Genomic DNA, 16,902 nt, shown 5'->3' with positions numbered 1-16,902 from the left:
GGGTTTTTTCCAGAAATGAGCCGTTTGTTTCCTCATTTGTTTTCAATTGTTTTTTTCCTACTTGCTTCCCTCCTTCCCCCCGTGTTATCGTACCCTTTAGGAACTCTACAGCACCAGCTGATACTCGCACCCTGTTGCACATGAATTAGTTTACATCAGCTTTCAAAGCAACTGGTGCGTGCTTGGGAAAGAGTTGGCAGAAGTCTCTTCTTATAGCTCAGCCGTCAGTTAGCAAACAGAGAGGAAGAGAGGCTGGTTGCTTGGATGGCTCATTCGCAGCTAGTCCAATAGTCAGGCAAGGCTCCCATTGCTCTAGCGGAAGGGATTGATGCCATCTCAGGGAGAAGTTAGCTCAGAGCAGAAACCTAGGGCAGGTGTTAGGCTGCTGAAGGTTTTTGAAAGGTTTATTCTTCTTCAGCATGGGAAGGGCTTCCCTTCCTCGTCACCCTTGCGTTGTCCTGCTGTAATGCCACACTCCCACATCACGTCAGCCAAGATGCGATGAGCAGCATCGTGCTATTTGCAGCTTGCCTTCTGGCTTTTGGATGGAGTCTCTTGCCTCGATGGGAAGCCTGAACCTGTTCAGTGAGAGCGGCAGGTGGCAGTGTGAGGCTGCGAGAGGAGCCAGCTCAGCGCTGAGCCGCGGAGGCTACTGGGCTGGGGCAGGCCGCCTGCCGCATCTTGGGTCTGGAGGTGGAGATGGATAGCCCGGGCTGTTGCTCCACACGTACTTCTGCATCTTTGCATGGGCTTAGGGTTAGCACTGTAATGCTGCGTGCAAAAAGATGCAAAAAGAGGGAGGTGGCCTTGAGGGGACTTTGTCCCAGAAGCTATATTCAGTCTCCTTACTTCATCCCAGCTGCTGCTGCTTCCTGTGTTGGTCCCGAACGCAGGTCCTGCAGTGGGGTGCGTGTGAGCACACCGAGCCGATGGACAGCGTTGTTCTCCCTGGGACCTGCAGCAGGTGGCTGCTGTAGGCTTGCGACCCGTAGGGCAGTGTCTTGGTCTGGGAAGTCCTCCTGGGTTGCATGTGCAAGCCTGGCTGCCTCATTCGGGGCCTGCAAGCTGAGCTCACAGGCTTGTGCGCCACCAGCTGACTTGATCCGTGGATCTGTTGGGTCTGGGAGCGATGCCAGCGGGTTCTCCGCAGTTCCTGTCGACGCTCGCCCCGGGGCAGTGGCTCACGTTTGCAAAGGCAGAGGATGCCAGGGCTGGACGAGGAGCGTGGGGGTTGCTGGGCCAGAACAGCAAGGAGTTCTGCAGTTTAGTGCTGAGCTGCATGACCCCCCCTCCGCTGGGATTGCTTATGCTTTGCTGTGTGTTTGCTTTTGTCCAGCAGCCTCATGCTCTTACTTTTGGACATTGATTTCTGGGTGCGAACTGTATTTTTAAAGCAATTGTCTTTTATTTCTTTTTTTTTTTTAAGGGGGGGAGACAGAGACCTTGCAAAACCCATTCTTTGTTGCATGGTGGTGGCTAGGTGGAACAGATGTGAGCTTTGTGCTGTGGCGGGGGGGAACATCTGCTAATGGAGGGGCTCTCTTGCTGTTGCGATACAGCATGTACACGTGCTGTGGCTTGCGGACCACCAGCTCGGGGAGAGGCCTGTGCTTCTGCGAGAGGGTGACTTGTATTCCCTAGAGCGCACGTGTGTGGCCTGCTCTAACGCTTCACGCTTAAGCATCCTTAAAAGGAGGTCTGGAAGACATCTGTGCAGTCCAGAGTTGTGTGGAAGGAAGGGGCTTCCATTGGGAGTAGGGGCTCTCGGCATGTGGCCCTGCCCCCAGGAAGGGTGGCTCTGGATACTGCAGGGTTGAGTGGGATGGCAGAGCCCGGCGAGGAGAGCATGGGAGCTGCTGGGGGCCCCAAGGGCTGCCCTGTCTCCCAGGACATCGGGAACCTCCGTGGAGCGCCCCTGCCTTGGGCTCACGGACAGACTGCCCCAAGCGACTGTCCCTCTTCTGCGTCATCGGGGGGGTGGGGGTCTGTAGGGTCTCTACCCGTTTGCGGAGTCCCCCCTGTCCTTGCTGCACCCTGGCCATGCCTGTGGCCCTCCTGACGGAGCAGTGGCACCTCTTCCTAGGAGACTCGCCAGGTCTTTCGTTTCCAGTGGAAGCGGTGGTCTCTTAAGTGGCTCTTAAGAGAAGTCAAATGAGCTCAAGGAGGCTAAAATCCCTCTGCTGAGCCCTCTAGTACTTCAGCCCAGCGTGCCGCGGGACCTGTGGTTTGCAGCACCCCATGCCCGGGTGTGGGAATGGGGCGCAGCCCCGCTGCAGCTGCGTCCTTGGCAGCTTTGTCTCCCTGCCCCGCCAGCGGGAGAGAGCCAGGCGGCCTGCCCAGCAGCAACAAACAGCCCTGGCCTTTCATCTGCTGGCTGTTTCAGGACAAAGTCATGAAGTCGGGGTGGGGGGGGGGAAACCTTCATCAGAGGAGGCAGCCAGGCACCCTTGTCCAGCACCGCCCTGCACGGTGGTTGCTAATTAGGAATGGTGTGAATTAGCACCGCTTTCCACTCCCAGCGCACACGCCAAGCCAGCTGCAAGGCCCCGCGCCCCAGCCCCATCCTGCCTGCCTTCTCCTGCGTCTGCTCTGCTCCCCGTTTGATGGGGTTTAAAAGCTCTTCATTTCCAAGCGCTGCTCAGCAGGAGTCGAGCTGGGTCCTGCCAAGTGTTAAATGAAATAATTAAAATCCCCACTTTCTCCCCCTCCCTCTCCTTTCTCTGTAATGCTGGTAATTAGCCTGTAAAACTGCAGGAGGGGATGGGGAAGGGAGAGCATGTTAACGCCTTCTCCGGGCTCCCTCCTCCTCCTCCTCCAGGAGGAAGTTGCAAAATGGCTCTCTAGGCGCTGGGTGCTGTCAGATAAATCCCAATCAGCTCCCTGCCAAACAGGATTAGAGAGAAGGGAGCCAGGTGGGGAGGCAGCCTGACAACTGCAGGAGCCGAGGCCTTCTGCACGGTCTCTAGCTCGGTGAGGAGGAGGAGATTGACGGCAGTCAGTCGGCTCCCAAAGCAGCGCTGGTTTTTAGTCTTTCAGGTTGTTATCTGTCATCTGGTAGGCAAGAATGGGGAGCTGAAGGAAATGAAAGTGGTGTCATCTGCTTCTTGTTCTCTCTTTGCAAGTAAATGGTGATTTTGAGAGCACTGGGGTTGGGGGTGCCCCCCAAAATGTGTGTAAGCTTGCTGCCCGTTCCCCCATCCATGGTTGATGCAAGGATGCAGAGCAGCTTGCACGGGTAGTGCTTATCTCAGTCCTCCTTGCCCGGCCAGGGGCTGATGTGCCATGACGAGCAAGGCCCTGAGATGGAGTATGTGTCTCCTGCCAGCTCTGTGATCCAGAAGCAAGAGGATAAAGCCTCTGCCCTGTCAAACTGAGCACAAGCAGTTGCAACCATCCTTCTGGCTCTGTGCAGCATTTTGGCAGCCGCTGCAACACCCTTGCTGTGAACGCTCAGAAATAAACCCGGTAACGGCAGCAGACTTTAAAGTGGTTGTTGACCACACAGAGGCCTTTAGTACGTTAAACAGTTTCATTTAGAAAATTGGGCAGGGGAGGATGTGAACGTGCTCAAAAATAGTATTTTCTTCCCTATAACGGAAGAGCAGCAGCTGTGTCTGAGGGTGCTGAATTGGGCAAGCTGTCCCCTGTGCCTCCCTCTTCTTTCCTGGCAGATGCGGTGACTTTCTGCCTCTTGCCCCTTGCGAGGGTTGGCCCTCTGAACATCTGCAGCCTTACTGAGGTCCCAGGGAGGAGAAAAGGGAGAAACGGCATCAGCGTGGATGCGCGGCCTCGTTCGGAGTGAGGATGTCGGGTGGTGGGTGGGCTGCTTTGAAGAGTCAGCATGGCTCGGGGAAGGGTCCCTGTAGTTGGGTGAATCGCCTCTACCCAGGGCCGGTCAGACTATGGACTGAGCCAGGTGGAGATGTAAGGGGAGGCTGGGGGGTTATAGGAACCGGGCTGTCCCCACCTCGCTGCGTCTTGGGGTGCCTTTCTGCTCGTGCGCGAAGGCCCCTTCCCCCCTGAGCTTGGCTGGGCCCGGGTAGTCTGGACCTAGCGCTGCTGGGCGCGCTGGCCAGCTCTTCTGAGTTCTTAACTGCCAACCCACGTTGGTGGAGCCAAAGGTGACTTTTACGTGCTCTTCCACGTTGTTAGTTCTTGCTGTGTTTTCCTGTCTCGTCCCTGGTACGCTGGCACTGGAGAAGCGTGAAGGGAAGGGCTCTGTGCGTTTTGTAGGCATGGCCGGCAGAGGGAGTGGAGCAGGGGGACTTGCTGTTCCTGGGCGCTGTAGCTGATGCAAAAGGATGCCAGCATTGTCAACTGCCACGTTTGTTCATGGGTGCAGGTGTACTCATGGGCCTGCCCTGGGGAAGAGGCGGGTAGCGGACAGAACTGATGACCCACATGGGCTGGGCAAGTGCGATGTCTCCCCAGTGCAAACAGCTCTTCTGGTTGTAAAATCTCATGTGAAAGAGTGACAAGGGGCAAAGGTGCTTTTGTTTATCTTGCTTAGGAAGGTGACGGGCTGGTCTGCTCATGCTGGAGTTTGAACCTGCCTCCCCCAGGACACAGAGGCTGTTCAGAGCTGAAATAGCACTGCCCCTAAAAGTGGCCCCCGAATGGCTGGAGGGGACAGAGTCCCTGCAGACCTGGGAAGAAAGGGAGGACTGTGCTGTGGCTGATTTGCATGTGTAAACATGCACAGAGAAGGATGCAAATGTGCTTGCTTTCTCTTTGGGATTTTCTCCATCTTGCTTCTTTATCTGAAGCCAAGCCTTTGGCCTTAGCTCCCATGTGTTGGAACTGCCAGAGGAGCGTGGCTCTGAATCCCTAACAACGTGGGGATGTGGAGCTAGGCCAGGAGGGTGGAGGGGAGAGGGGTGCTCACTAGCCAGAGTACAGCACTGCATTGTCATTACGGGGCCTTCAGGCAACGCTTGGCATCTGTGCCCTGGGGAAGGACACCAAGACCAGGCCTAACTGGCTGCATGGTGACCAAGAGAAGGATAGGACCGAGGTACTCCGCTGTCATCTTTGAGAAGGACTTGACTTCTTGTGTAATACTCCAGAAATTCCCAGAGGGTTGCTGTAGCCAGGGAGGAAAACTGTGGACAAGGCAGTAGTAGAAGGACCTGAACTTAGCCCTTGGTTGAAAGGGTACTGGGGGAGTAGGTTGGAGGGGTACAGGGGCTCCACGTGCAGTGAGGTTAGAGGTTCTCAGTCCAGTTGCCAAGGCACTCTGGATTGGTGCGAAGACAGATGAGCAAATCACAGAACACATTTACCTGGAGAACAACACCCTGGAAGGGTGTTGTGCTGCTGCCAAGCCCTGAGATATGAAGCACTTTTGCCAACGGAGGGGCCCTTTTTAGCCTGGCTAATCAGTGCTCTCCCTGGCAGAGGGCTTTGCTCCTGAGGAGGTGCCTGAGATGGGTTCCCAGCGGGAACAGCTCAGGAGAAGACTGCCTGGCAGAGCGTTTCCTGCCGAGCCCTCCTAGCACTTAATGCTCTGAGGAGCTCTTGGCAGCTCTCCTGCGTGTCAGGAGGGGAACGGCTCCCAGGGCACGCTCCGATCTGCCTCAGCGCTCGGACGCGAGGCAATCAGGCACCCTGCTCGTGTGGGCTCCGCTCCCGGCAGGGTGGTTAGGATGCAGCCCGCGCCTCTCGGCAAGCTGAGATCGTGTTGTGCAGGTCCCCAAGGAGGGGAAGGAGCCACGCAGGTTTAAAGAGGAGCAACGTCTGGGACGTGAGTTGGATTTCTTTCCTCCCCTCGCCGTTTTTCTTTTGCCCTGCAAACTCTCTTGGCAAGCTGCATCTGCAGGGCCAGGATCTTCAGAAGGTTCCCCCAGCCTGTCCCTCTAGCAGAGAGGAATCGCGTGACTCCTGTGGTGGAGTTGCAGGGCAGCTTGTGCCTAACGAGGAGAGCCAGCAACCTGCTTGCCCCAGGGTGTGCGAGATGCCCAGCTAAAGGACCACCCAGTCTCCTCAGTATCCCCTCCTCGGAGGGGCGAGTAGGTGGGATCTGCTTCAGTGTTTGTGTCCCTCAGGCTCCAGGCCAACTGCCAAGGTGATGGAGGGAGGAGCAGCATGGCAGAAGCAGGGTGGCGCTGAGAGGGGTACGCGCCGCGAGCGGAGGTTGTTCTCCCTTCTCGAGTTGTTGCCTTTCGGAGGAGCGGGTGGTGGGTGGCTAACCAGCTGGGCATCCAGCTTACGTGGCACGCGTGATGCCTGGGATGCTGCGTAAGCACCGACAGAGCTTCGGATGGAGAGGTGCTGTGGGGAGCAGGCGGAGGGTGCGGTCCGTGGGGGTCTGTGCTTGTCTCGCGGGTCGGGCCTGGGTTTCAGCCTCTGAAGCCTGCACGGGCATCACCGCCGTTGGGAGGGCTCAGGTGGCAGCAGGAGCGTTGCGCCCGGGCGCGTCGCTTTTTGCGCTTGGCCCGCTGCTGGTGTGCTTTGGTCTGGGTGGCCTTTCGAGCAGGACCTTGCTCCCTTAATCCTTGCCTTCGCTCTGAGCTGATGCCCGAGCGTATGAGTTTGTCTTCCTCTTGCTCTCGCTAGAATGAATACCTTAAAACCCCCAATGTTACTATTTGTGCTCCCCTTTTTCAGGCCGTGACGTGGCCTTTGGCCCCTCCGAGACGCGCGCCGCCCCCGTTCCCCGGCGTCTGCGGCCGAGCCGGCGGCGTCGCAGAGAGGGGAGAGGGCAGAGGTGCCCTCCGGGCCCCCTTTCCCGGCTGCGGCCGGGGAGCCCCCTCGGCGGGGCGGAGCAGGGGGGGCCCCCGGCGGCAGAGCATCGGGGCAGGCGTAATGAGTTTTGACGGTGCAGTCTCCGCCTCTCCCAATATCTTTAGTTCACGAATGAAAAGGCGGAGAGGGGTGGGAGGAAGAGGAGGAGGAGGGGAGAAGGATCCCCCCCCCCCAGCCCCGAGCGTGAGGGAGGGAAGCGAGGGGATTATCCCAGCAGCCTGCCGAGCCGCCGCCGCCGCCCTCGCCCCGCGTTGCCTGCTCCATCTCTGGGAGGGCAGGATGCGCGCAGGTGCTCGTGGCTCGGGAGCGGCAGCCGGGCGAGAGGACCCACGCTGAGGTACCGGGGGCCGCCCTCCCCTTTCCCTTTGTGCTCGAGGGAGTCCCCCGCGGAGGACAGGGCGATCCCCAAAGCCTCTCCCCCCTTTGTCTGCGCTGCCTCTCGCTCTCACCGCTAGCGGCTGGCCAAGGCGAGCCAGCCAGTCCACGATCCGAGTGGCCGTGGCGCCGGCTCCCTCCTCCTCCTCCACCTTTTCGCCTTCCCTTTTTCTTTTCTTTCCGCCCCGCTTTGTTGGCAGCGTGACCGTTTGGAAGGAAGGCATCGGCGGCGCGGCTCTCGCCGGGACGACCTGCTGCCCGGACCCAGGCGGGGAGGGGGGGGTGTGCGTGGAGGTCTTCAGAGGCCACCGACGGGGACTGGCGGGCACCGCTGCCCTCCCGGGGCTCCTTGGGAGCAGGTGGGGCACGGGGCAGGAGGTGACACAATCGCTTGGGGTATTTTTTTTTTTTTCCTTGCTTTGTCGTTCAACGCTGTGCAGGAGATAAACCCTAGGATCTGGAATTAGGTCTCTAAGCTCCCTCCACATCTTGCACACCCACCCAGGCAGTGGCGGCTGCTGCTCCCCCCGCCGGTAGCTTGCGTGTCTGATCCCTTCATGCCGGGCTCGGCAAGAAACTGGAACCTCTCTTGGAAGGACTGGCATGTCACAGCGGCGTGAGGAGGGGAGCTGGCCTGCCCGGGCCACCGCGGTGGTGGTGACAGCAGTCGCGCCGGGCAGCGTTTCTCTCTGCTGGCAAGGTTTGAGAAGTGACAGCCCACGGAGGAGGAGAAGGCAGGCTGCGGCCCCTTCCTGCAGCGCGAGCGTCAGCCCCTGCTCGCCGGAGGGGTGGGAGGGTGCCAGAGAGCTGGCACCCGGCTCGCCTGGAGAGAGGCGGAGGAGGAGAGCTGCTCGCCGGCTGCTGCTCTCGAGGAAACCTGAGCTGAGCGGGTATGGATTTGCAATTGCTTTGAAAGCTGCTTCAGCGTGGAAGGGGGACCTCCTGCCCTCGCTGGCGGCGTGGGCCAACTGAGTTACGCTGGCTGCTCCCAGCACCTGGCTACGGGGACTTGCCGTGGAGGGTCAGGAACCGGTGAGCAGGGGCGTGCTTGCCCCGGAGGAGTTACAGCTGTAGGAGCCGTTCAGCGTTCCCGGAGCAAGACCGGCCCCGCATCTGAACGGGAAGCTGAGAGGCAGCCGCATGCCACCGGAGCAGCGGGACCTCCCTGCCGAGAGGATACGGACTCTGCCAAGACTGTCCTGCGCTAGCGCTGCTCGTGCTGGCTCTGTCCCGGCCCTAATCTCAGGAACCGCTGTATGTTGGTATCGCAGCCGCCTCCTGCCATCTCCACGCCAGGAAACGCTCGTCCCCATCCCGGCGGGCTGGGCTGCAGAAGTTGAGCTCTCTGCACTTTTCTGGTGGGTGGTTTAGTTTGCTTTCTGTTGGCAGCTGTGGATCGACACCTTCCCAGCTGGAAGAGGGACTGGCAACACCACTCCGGAGCAGGCTCGGATCCTGATGCCCAGGCTGGGTCTCTGAGATGGCAGATGTGGGGACAAACTCTTGCCGCTGAAAGCGATCCTGGCTTGCCTGGCCCATCTGCTAGCAGAGGATGGGAACCTCTGGGAAAACTTAGGTCTTGTGGCCGCTGAAGAAAAACGGGAGGGAGGAGGAGGGCTTCTGCGTGTGCCTTGTGCCTGCTCTGCCTTGGATGGGTCGGTGGCAGGCTGAGCCTTGACCCACAGTGTGACAGCCAAGCATGACGGCTTGCCAGTACCCCATGGCACCGGGGGCCTTAGAACGGGACCGGATGTACCAGCACAAGGTGTCCTTGGTGGTGCGTTATTTCATGATCCCGTGCAACATCTGCCTCATCCTCCTGGCCACCTCCACGCTGGGATTTGCCGTGCTGCTCTTCCTCAATAACTGTAGGTGTCCCCTGGCCGCGTGGGAGGAGCAGGGGGAGAGAGAGGAAGGGGTTAGATCAGGCCAGCGTGCCTACGACTCTGACGCTGGTGGGGAGCTGTCTGAATGTAGACCTCCTGTTAGCCCCTGCCATCACCAGCTGGGCTCTGCCCTGCGCTGGGGGTCTCACTCGCGTGTTGTGGTCTCGTCATGAGCTGAGGAGGCGACAGCCTTCTCCGCCTGCTCTGTAGCTCTGTCCCACTTTTCTCCGAGATATTGTTTGCCTAGAGCTGCGGGGTGGAGAAGCGAAGGTGGATGTGCATGTGTCAGTCCCAGCTCCCCACCGTGCATGTTACGCTCACGTTCTCAGCTGCACGAGCACCTTCCTGCACCCCGTCTAAAATGCTCAGCTCCCTCCCTCCCGCTGCTTGAGGTCTGAGCGTGGGTGACACTCTTGGGGAGGACGTGGTCGGTTTATTTGTGAGACAGGGACCTTGCTGGGGCCGCGTGTGGGAGGTGAGGGGAGAAACATGGGCTCCTAGGAGTCCTGGTCTGTCCAATGGCTTCTGCTGCTCCCTTACTGTGGGTGAACTGCTGAACCTTTTGGGGCCCTGTCACAGTATATGTTGGGTGGGAAACGCATCTCCCACACTGCTATAGGATCCCTGCTCTCTATTTGCTCTCTTGTTCTGAAGAATCGGCAGAAAGTTGGGTAAAATGGAGTTTTCCCCTGGATGGGCTGTTGATCTGATCTCTAGCATGCTTGAGTAGATCACGCACGTAGGTGTGGGTACCTCTGTGCATTGCTAGCCACTCTAGGCACTGTGCCCCATTACCTTGCTCTTGCCCAGGTGTTCAGGCTCCCAAGGCCCAGCTTTTTTTGGGCACCGCCTGTGGAGGAGCACTCTTTCATGCAGCAGTGTTTTTGACCTCCTCCCAAGCCAGGACATGCCCAACACCTGCTGTGAGAACAGCCTTTAGAAGGCAAGTGGGGCTGTGTGCTGGAAGGCTTGCTGCCCTGGCTTTAGGATGTGCTATGTGCACGTGTGTGTATGTGTGCGGTTAAAAAGCTCGATAAAACTGGTAAAAACAGACAAATGCATTTAAAAAGCACTGCCCAGAGCAGGGCCCCAGCAGTGGAAGGGAAAGAGCTTGGCCAGTAAGGAAAAGGTTTGTCCTCTGCCACAGCCTAACTTTACTGCTGTGGGCATGTCACTTAATAGATGGTGGAGAGGGGGGGGACACAATTTGACACTGGCTTCAGGATGTTTCTCATTCAGGATGGACAGGGTGTATGGAGCCAGCCGTTGGCTGAGTGAACCTCTTCTCGCTCCCTGCTTCATTAGTTGCTCCTCAGGAGGAGAGGGCTGGCTCATGGGACAGAGGCTGTACCACCGTCTTCCGGGCTCCCGCTGTCATGTCCTCAGGAGCCAGGCTCTTCTGCTGCCCCAGGCCGCCCTTTCCTCCCACCATCACCTCCACCTTCTTGCCTAGGAGGCTGCAGTGTTCCCCCAGGACTGTCCCCGCTCAGCCCAAGTGACTCGATGAACCTGCTCCTTGGGAGGTGCTTGCGTGAGAGATGATAGTGTGATTTGCGTCATGGCCTTGGTGAAATGGTCTGAGGCAGCCCCCAGCTTTAAAATTACAGCTACCTGCAGCCCTGTCCCTGCACTGGTACAGCTAGGCAGAAGAGTCTAGAAGAAATCTAGGTCCTAGAAGAAATCTAGAACTGCCAGGTCCTAAGCAAGAGGTGCTCCGTTGATACAAGTAGGAGGGCCAGGGCTCCTGGGAGCTGTTCTGGTCACTTCCTCGCTGCGAGACCCTGCTGGTGTGGGGGACGTGCTGTGCTGATGGGCTAAAACATTAGCCCAGAAGCCCCTGGGGAGCTGTGGACAGAGGGGTGGGGGGAGGAGTGAGCACGCAGAAAGGAATCTGATAGCCCTGTGTTCTTTTTTTTTGTTTCTTTGCAGACAAGCCCAATAGCTATTTTACCCAGACACCGCCAACCCCGCGAGATGGTAAGTACACACCGTTGCTTGCTGGAGCTTGGTTCCTGCTCTCAGGACGCACTTGAAAGCAAATTGTTTGAGCCTCTTGTGCTTCTTCCAGCTGATGATGGAGAAGTGCTTCCCTGACCCAGTGATCTGTTTTGCAGTCTGACTCACTCCTCTCTCTCCCCTGAGCAGTACTGCGGCTCATGCAGGGATGCACTGCCTTCCTTCTCTGTCTGGAGTCTGCTCGGCTGCCTCTTCCCGGAGCGTTTCCCTCTGGAGTGGGGAGGGAGGGTAGAGCATTGCTGTCCTTTGTTACCCCTTATGAGATACAGCAGCCTTCTCTCTGTGAAAGGTTTCCCAGGCAGCTGTGGTGGAGGTGGAGAAGGGCTGGAAGAGGAGGCGCGTTCCTCCATGTGCTGCCAGTGGTTTGCAGAGCTCTCCCACCTCATCTGGTGAAGCCGTGGAAGAGAGGGGATCGGGCAAGGGGGCCTTAACCTTAAAAAGTGACAGTGTGAATTCAGCGACTGTTCTGTGTTTGTCCCCAGGCTGCCTTCCTGGATATTGCAGAGGGGAAGGGGGAAGCTGAAGGAGGTGCAGAAGGGCTTGCTGGTGTGCCAGCAAAGTGTGGCGTGTGTGGCACTGAGTCCCAGGCAAGGGAAGGACCCTAAGAAGGTGATGGGCTGTCTGCAGGAGGAAATAGACCAAAACAGTGTTCTGCCTCCCTTGGTCCCCGAGTTTTTTTTGGTGTAGCCTTGCCAGCAATGAAAGCGTCAGAGCAGTCCGTGCCAGGACAGTGAGAGAGAGTCCTCGTTTCTGTTGTGGGGCCCAAAGGTTGAGGGCTGCGTCTTGGCCTGAGCAGCAGCTGTCCTTCCCTGCCGTCCTCCACGCTGCCCTGAGAACCCGTGTAGGCCAAGCAGAGAGGGATACCTGTTTTGGGGGAGCGATGGGGACCCGGTGTTTCCCGGGGACCGTCCACTGCCTTGGTGGCTCTTGCTCCTGCTGTGAACGGACTGGAGTGGGCTGTGCTGATTCATGGCAGCGGGAGGTTAAATAGACAGAAAGCAGGTAGGAAACTCTCCAGCGCAAGCGTGTTGGGCAGGGGGGCGAGCAACTCGGGGAGGGGTGCATCTGCAGCTAGCAGAGGCTGCAGAGAGACTGTTGTCTGTTCATTAAACCACTGTTTCTGCTGAGCAGTAAAAGTCGAATCATCCCAGCCCATCCAGTGTGGGATATGTCAGCTGCTAACGCTGTACAAATGCTACAGAAAACCTGTTGGGCTTGTGCTCCAGCTGGCAAAAGGTTTCTGCTTTATCAGCATCAGGATCAAAATGGAAAAGAGTATTCAGCTGGCATCAGGTATCTCTACAGCCCTGGCCATAAATGGTATGGGCATGTGATTGTAACCTAGCCCTCCTTCCTTTCCCATTCCTGCTGGCTAGCACAGATTTTTTGTTTATGGGCTCTTTAACACCTGCCTTTCCACCCGCCAATTTAGACTGTGTGAGACACGAGGCAGTGTGGTACCTTCCTAGTCCCCAGGGATGGACTCCCAGTCCTCCCGTGACAGTGCAGATGGGACAGCAACGCTGGGTTTCCTATGGATTTGCATCTTTCCCTGTACCTATGGTACTGACAAGGTCTCTCAGCTGTGTGTCTGATAAGAGGTGTGCTCACAATACACCTTTTCTCTGAGCTAGGGCTTTATTAAGGTCTTTCGGTTCTATAGAGTTGTAGGAACCTTGTTTTTGAGGCCACGGTGTTATCAGCTGTTATCAGCAGGCTTAAAAGCTGTTGGGTGCAGGCAGGCAGCCTGTGCTCAGATAATGTCATCCTAGGAGCCTCGTTTCCTCTGAAAATCAGGCTGAAAATCCCCTACTTTCTGCTGGCAGGCTGTTCAGTCACCTTCCCCATCCTCCCTAGCTCTATGTGCACAGATAAGAGCTTAGTGGAAAACTGCAGCCAATTAATAGCACGTTTATTTGTTTGTTTCTTTCTTGCTTTCTCTGATGGGGGTGGGGAAGGAGGCGGGGGAGAAATGGATGCTAGATGAAATGTGATTAATCTATAATTGGACCAGAGAAGACATCTAACACAAAAATAAAAGCAAACGTAGGTGTAATTCCTAGCTTAGGGCTCCAAAATGTTAGCAGCCCAGCCCATCCAGATGACATATTCCAAAAGATCTCTGGTCCCGACAGAGAGGAGCTGGAAAAGCACCACCCTTGATGGTTTACCAAATGAGGCATCTCCTTTTGCCACCCTGAAATGGTGCGAGTTCCTCTTCTGAAAGCTTGGAATTTCTTCTTTGGAAAGCTTTTTGGGGCAAAGGAAAGAGGTCGTCACCCCCCCCCCCCCCCCAACAGCAAAAAGAGGGTGGTTCTCGCCTCTTCTGCTGTGCTGGAGAGATTGGCAGTATTCATTGCTTGTATCAGGCTTGGAGACTTGACTCTGGTCCTACAAAGGCTCTGTAGATACACGTATTCCATCGACTTAGGTGGGGCTATGCCTCTACTTTTAAACTGATCAAGTGCTGACGCTTGCTGGGTGAGCACCGTGGCTCTCCCTTCTTAGGCTTCCTACCCAGTGGTGGCTTTGGTGGGCTGAGGTGTTATGTTAGTAAGATCTGTGCCTGGCTGTCCTGTTGATGGGCTTCAGTTTAGGGAAGTGGCTGATGAGTGGTTTAACCCTTCTCCCCATCTCACAACTGGCTACATCTCAGAGAGGTGGACAAGGGAGGGGCCTCTGTCTCACTGCCTCACATTTGTTTTCCCCAAGCAGTATGTGATAGCGTGACAAAAAGGACAGGCAAGGACTCAGTGGGTCTCAGCAGGAGGTATGTGCTCTGGGGCAAGGGGCTGTGTCCAGTACTTGAAGTGTCATAACGCCAGTGTCAAACGTAGCAGGTCCAGTCAATTGCTTTTTCTCCAGCTGTGCTCCCTTAAGGCTTGTCACCTCTTTATATTCTGGGCCGGATCCTCAGCTACTACAGATCTGCATGTTTCTGTGAATGACAGAAAGGCTCACCGCCACTAGGTGGGATCCTGCACGCTGAGCCAATAGACCTCTGCCCATTTGTACCATCTGAGCGTCTGCAACTTGGAATTTTTATCTGGAAACCCTAATACCAGAGGGTTTGTTGTCATTCTTTTCCTTTCCAAACAGTGATGCGAAGCTAGACAGCAAGCCGTTTTCTGCCCTGGCAACGTCAAACCTCAGTTTTCTTAGGAAGGAAGTGGCTTTCCACACCTTCAGCATCTTTTCCGCAAAGACCCCGTCCTGCATATGGAGAAGGTGCTACCACGATGACCACTCCTCTGGTGCTCGGGTGATGCTGGAGGTGAAAGACTTCCTAAGGCAGCAGGGAGGTGTCCCTAATTAGTACTCATGTGCTGTTTATGTCTTCCTTTTCTTTAGACGCCAGTCGCTAGCCTAGAAAACTCTTCAAGCGCTGATTAATTTATGGAATGGTCTCTGCTTCCTTTCAAAACAAGGCCCTTTAATGCTGTTAGCTCACTACTTTCTCCTAAATCTGTAATGCCACTGGCGTTCCTGCAGCTGGGTGGGGTTTTGCTAAACTCTGTAGAGTCTTAAGGCTGGGCTGTCTTAAATGCATTGCTCCACTGAAGGCTGTTCCCATTTTCCCAGCTGAGCAAATGGCCCCTGCATTTTAGCTGGCTAATTCTTCTCCTTTCTCCTTCTGCACTTGGGATGTGTTGGGGAGTGTCTGTGCAAGGAGCTGGAGAGTAGGTGGATGTTGGCTCAGCTGTGTCCCCCCCAGGGCAGGTGTGGAGCTGGGTTGGCAGGTGCTGTGTGGGGGGCAGGCAGAGTGGGCTGTGCCTTCCTGCATCCCCTGGAGGGAAGGAGATGATGGGGGAGGAGGTGGAGCGTCTCTCCTCCCCCTCGCCTTGTTCTTGCGGCATCTGTGATGACAGGTTTGATTTCTGTTTGTTTGCAGCATCTCTCGGTGAAGTCATGTGCAGGAGATGAGATTGTTTTTATTGTTTGCCCTGCTGAGGGCAGAGCAAACAATAACCTCCTCAAAGCCGTGGCACCATGCTAGTGAGGGCTGGGTTGGCTGCTCATGTGGAAATAATGGGATGAGGCATCAGGCTCTTAAGTGCAGCCTACCCTGGACTGTCCCCCCTATCAGTCCATCTCTCTTTGCCTCCCGCCTCTCCTGGAGTGCTCTGCAGAGGTCCTGAAAGCCATCTCTGCTCGGGTAGTCATTAGTGAGGTCTGTGCTAAGCGTGATGGCATAGCCAACAGCAGATGGCTCTAGAGATGAGACCAGCAGCTGTGATACAAAGCTGTCCTGCTCATGTGGGAGTGGGGGAAGAAGAGCCAGGGCCCTGCCTCACTGGTGGGAAGTTCAGCTCCAGCCATCCCCACTTACATGCTCTGGTACTGTTTCTGGTGTTGGGGAGCGTCTTTTCCTTTTACATGTGCAGAAACAAAGGGCTGAGAGCAGGGCAGAACAGGGCAAGCTGCAGCTTGGGACCTCCCTGGCAGGGTCTAGCCAGTACTGTCTGCCCATGCTGCTCTTATAGCCTTGCAAGAGAGGAAAAAATCCCTCTTGGTGTGGCACAGGCTCGAGCATTCTGTTTAGCCCCTTTTGCTAGCACCAGCTTTTTGGGTCTGTGGGTTTTGGTTTCTTGCTAACCCGGGAGGGGCTTCCTGGATCAAGCCTGGAGTTTGCACCAAGTGTCTGAATGACATCTTGCTTGAGCCTGTCCCCAGCAGGCATCCCTTGTGGAAGGGGGAAATCATGATATATCTCTGGGAGTGGTGGGAGCCAGCCCTTTTACTGGTCTCCGTTCAGCTTTGCTGGTGTGTTCATGGTATCAGCCAGCTGTGGGGAAGGTTCAGGTCCTGTCCCCTCTGAGTTTGGAAACAGTTGAGAAGGCAGAGAGGGCTGGAGACCCATTTTTTTTCTGGCAGGCATGGATAGAGTGATGCTGGTGCAACCTTTTGCACCGCTCACCTAACCAAGGGCGCAGTGTTCAGCACTTGCTTTTAAAAAAAAAAAAAAAAAAAAGCAGTGGTGATGCATGAGACGAGGACATCTGAGAAATGAAATATTGGAAAAAAATGCTTTGTTGTGCCTGGCACAAGATAAATAACAGGGTGCGCAGAGCAGAGCTTGGCTGGCCCAGGCAGGGGGTTAGGCAGAGAAATGCTGGTGCAGCTGGCTCTTCTCGTCTGCCGTTAGCTGATTAATCCTAAAATGCCATCAGTCCTGAGCATTGTCTTTACCGTGGCTGCTGGGTATCCTCTCATCAGTACTTTGCTCTGGCTTTGTCCTCTTCAGGCCGGCTCCCTTTTCCCTCCAGTGGTTCTCTCTCCAGACAGAATCCCCTCTGCCATGAAGACACAGTTGCCTGTGGTGTTGCCAGCCCTGTAAGGGACCGCTTCCTAGCGTCCCTGCTGGTAGCAATCTGTCTCTTCATTGGGTGTGAAAGGTGCTACATGCCACTGAGAATCTGATTTGTGCCAAAGGGGGGGACTGTAACATGTTCCCGACCTGTGGGTGATCAGTTGATGAGTTTCTGCAGACTGAGCCTCTGCATTGGCCATTCTGAGACAGCAAGAATCTGGAGGGTCTACCTTGCATCCCTGAGAAGAGGATGCTTCTGCTAGAAACAGCAAGGTGTTGTTGGGAAACTGCAAGTGCATTCAGTCACAAGCTGCTAATCTACTGTTTTTTAATGGTAATTTTAAATGAAAGGTGCCAGTTTGCAGCGACTGTAGTTGAGCTAGGTGAGATCGCTGTTCCAAAAGCCAGGAGATGATGAGATAGATCTATTAGCTTTTCCCAGGTGCTGGAATAGACAGTTGTGACAGTAGCACATTGCTATGTGCTTGTCATTGGAGGAGACTGGATTTTGTGACCTGGCTTCTGTCTCTTATCTGCTGTAGAGGTGAAGCCGGGGCATAGAGAGTCCAT

The 16,902-nt window shown here is 56.0% G+C and overlaps 1 protein-coding gene across 4 annotated transcripts in view; it reads left to right on the top strand.

Annotated features, from left to right (window-relative positions):
* Positions 1–16,902, top strand: part of AGRN (agrin) — a 140,939-nt gene that overhangs the window by 58,705 nt on the left and 65,332 nt on the right. For 3 of the 4 annotated variants that reach the window (XM_068915651.1, XM_068915649.1, XM_068915647.1), the window contains one exon: positions 10,935–10,982. In XM_068915651.1, the coding sequence (XP_068771752.1) occupies positions 10,935–10,982 (48 nt within the window). Of the gene's footprint in view, positions 1–7,484; positions 8,988–10,934; positions 10,983–16,902 lie in introns of those variants that run through there. The other variant, XM_068915650.1, reaches the window with a different exon arrangement.

This window comes from Struthio camelus, chromosome 21 (assembly GCF_040807025.1).
Source record: "Struthio camelus isolate bStrCam1 chromosome 21, bStrCam1.hap1, whole genome shotgun sequence".
Lineage (NCBI taxonomy): Eukaryota > Metazoa > Chordata > Aves > Struthioniformes > Struthionidae > Struthio > Struthio camelus.
This window is presented reverse-complemented; position numbering and strand designations above follow the sequence as displayed.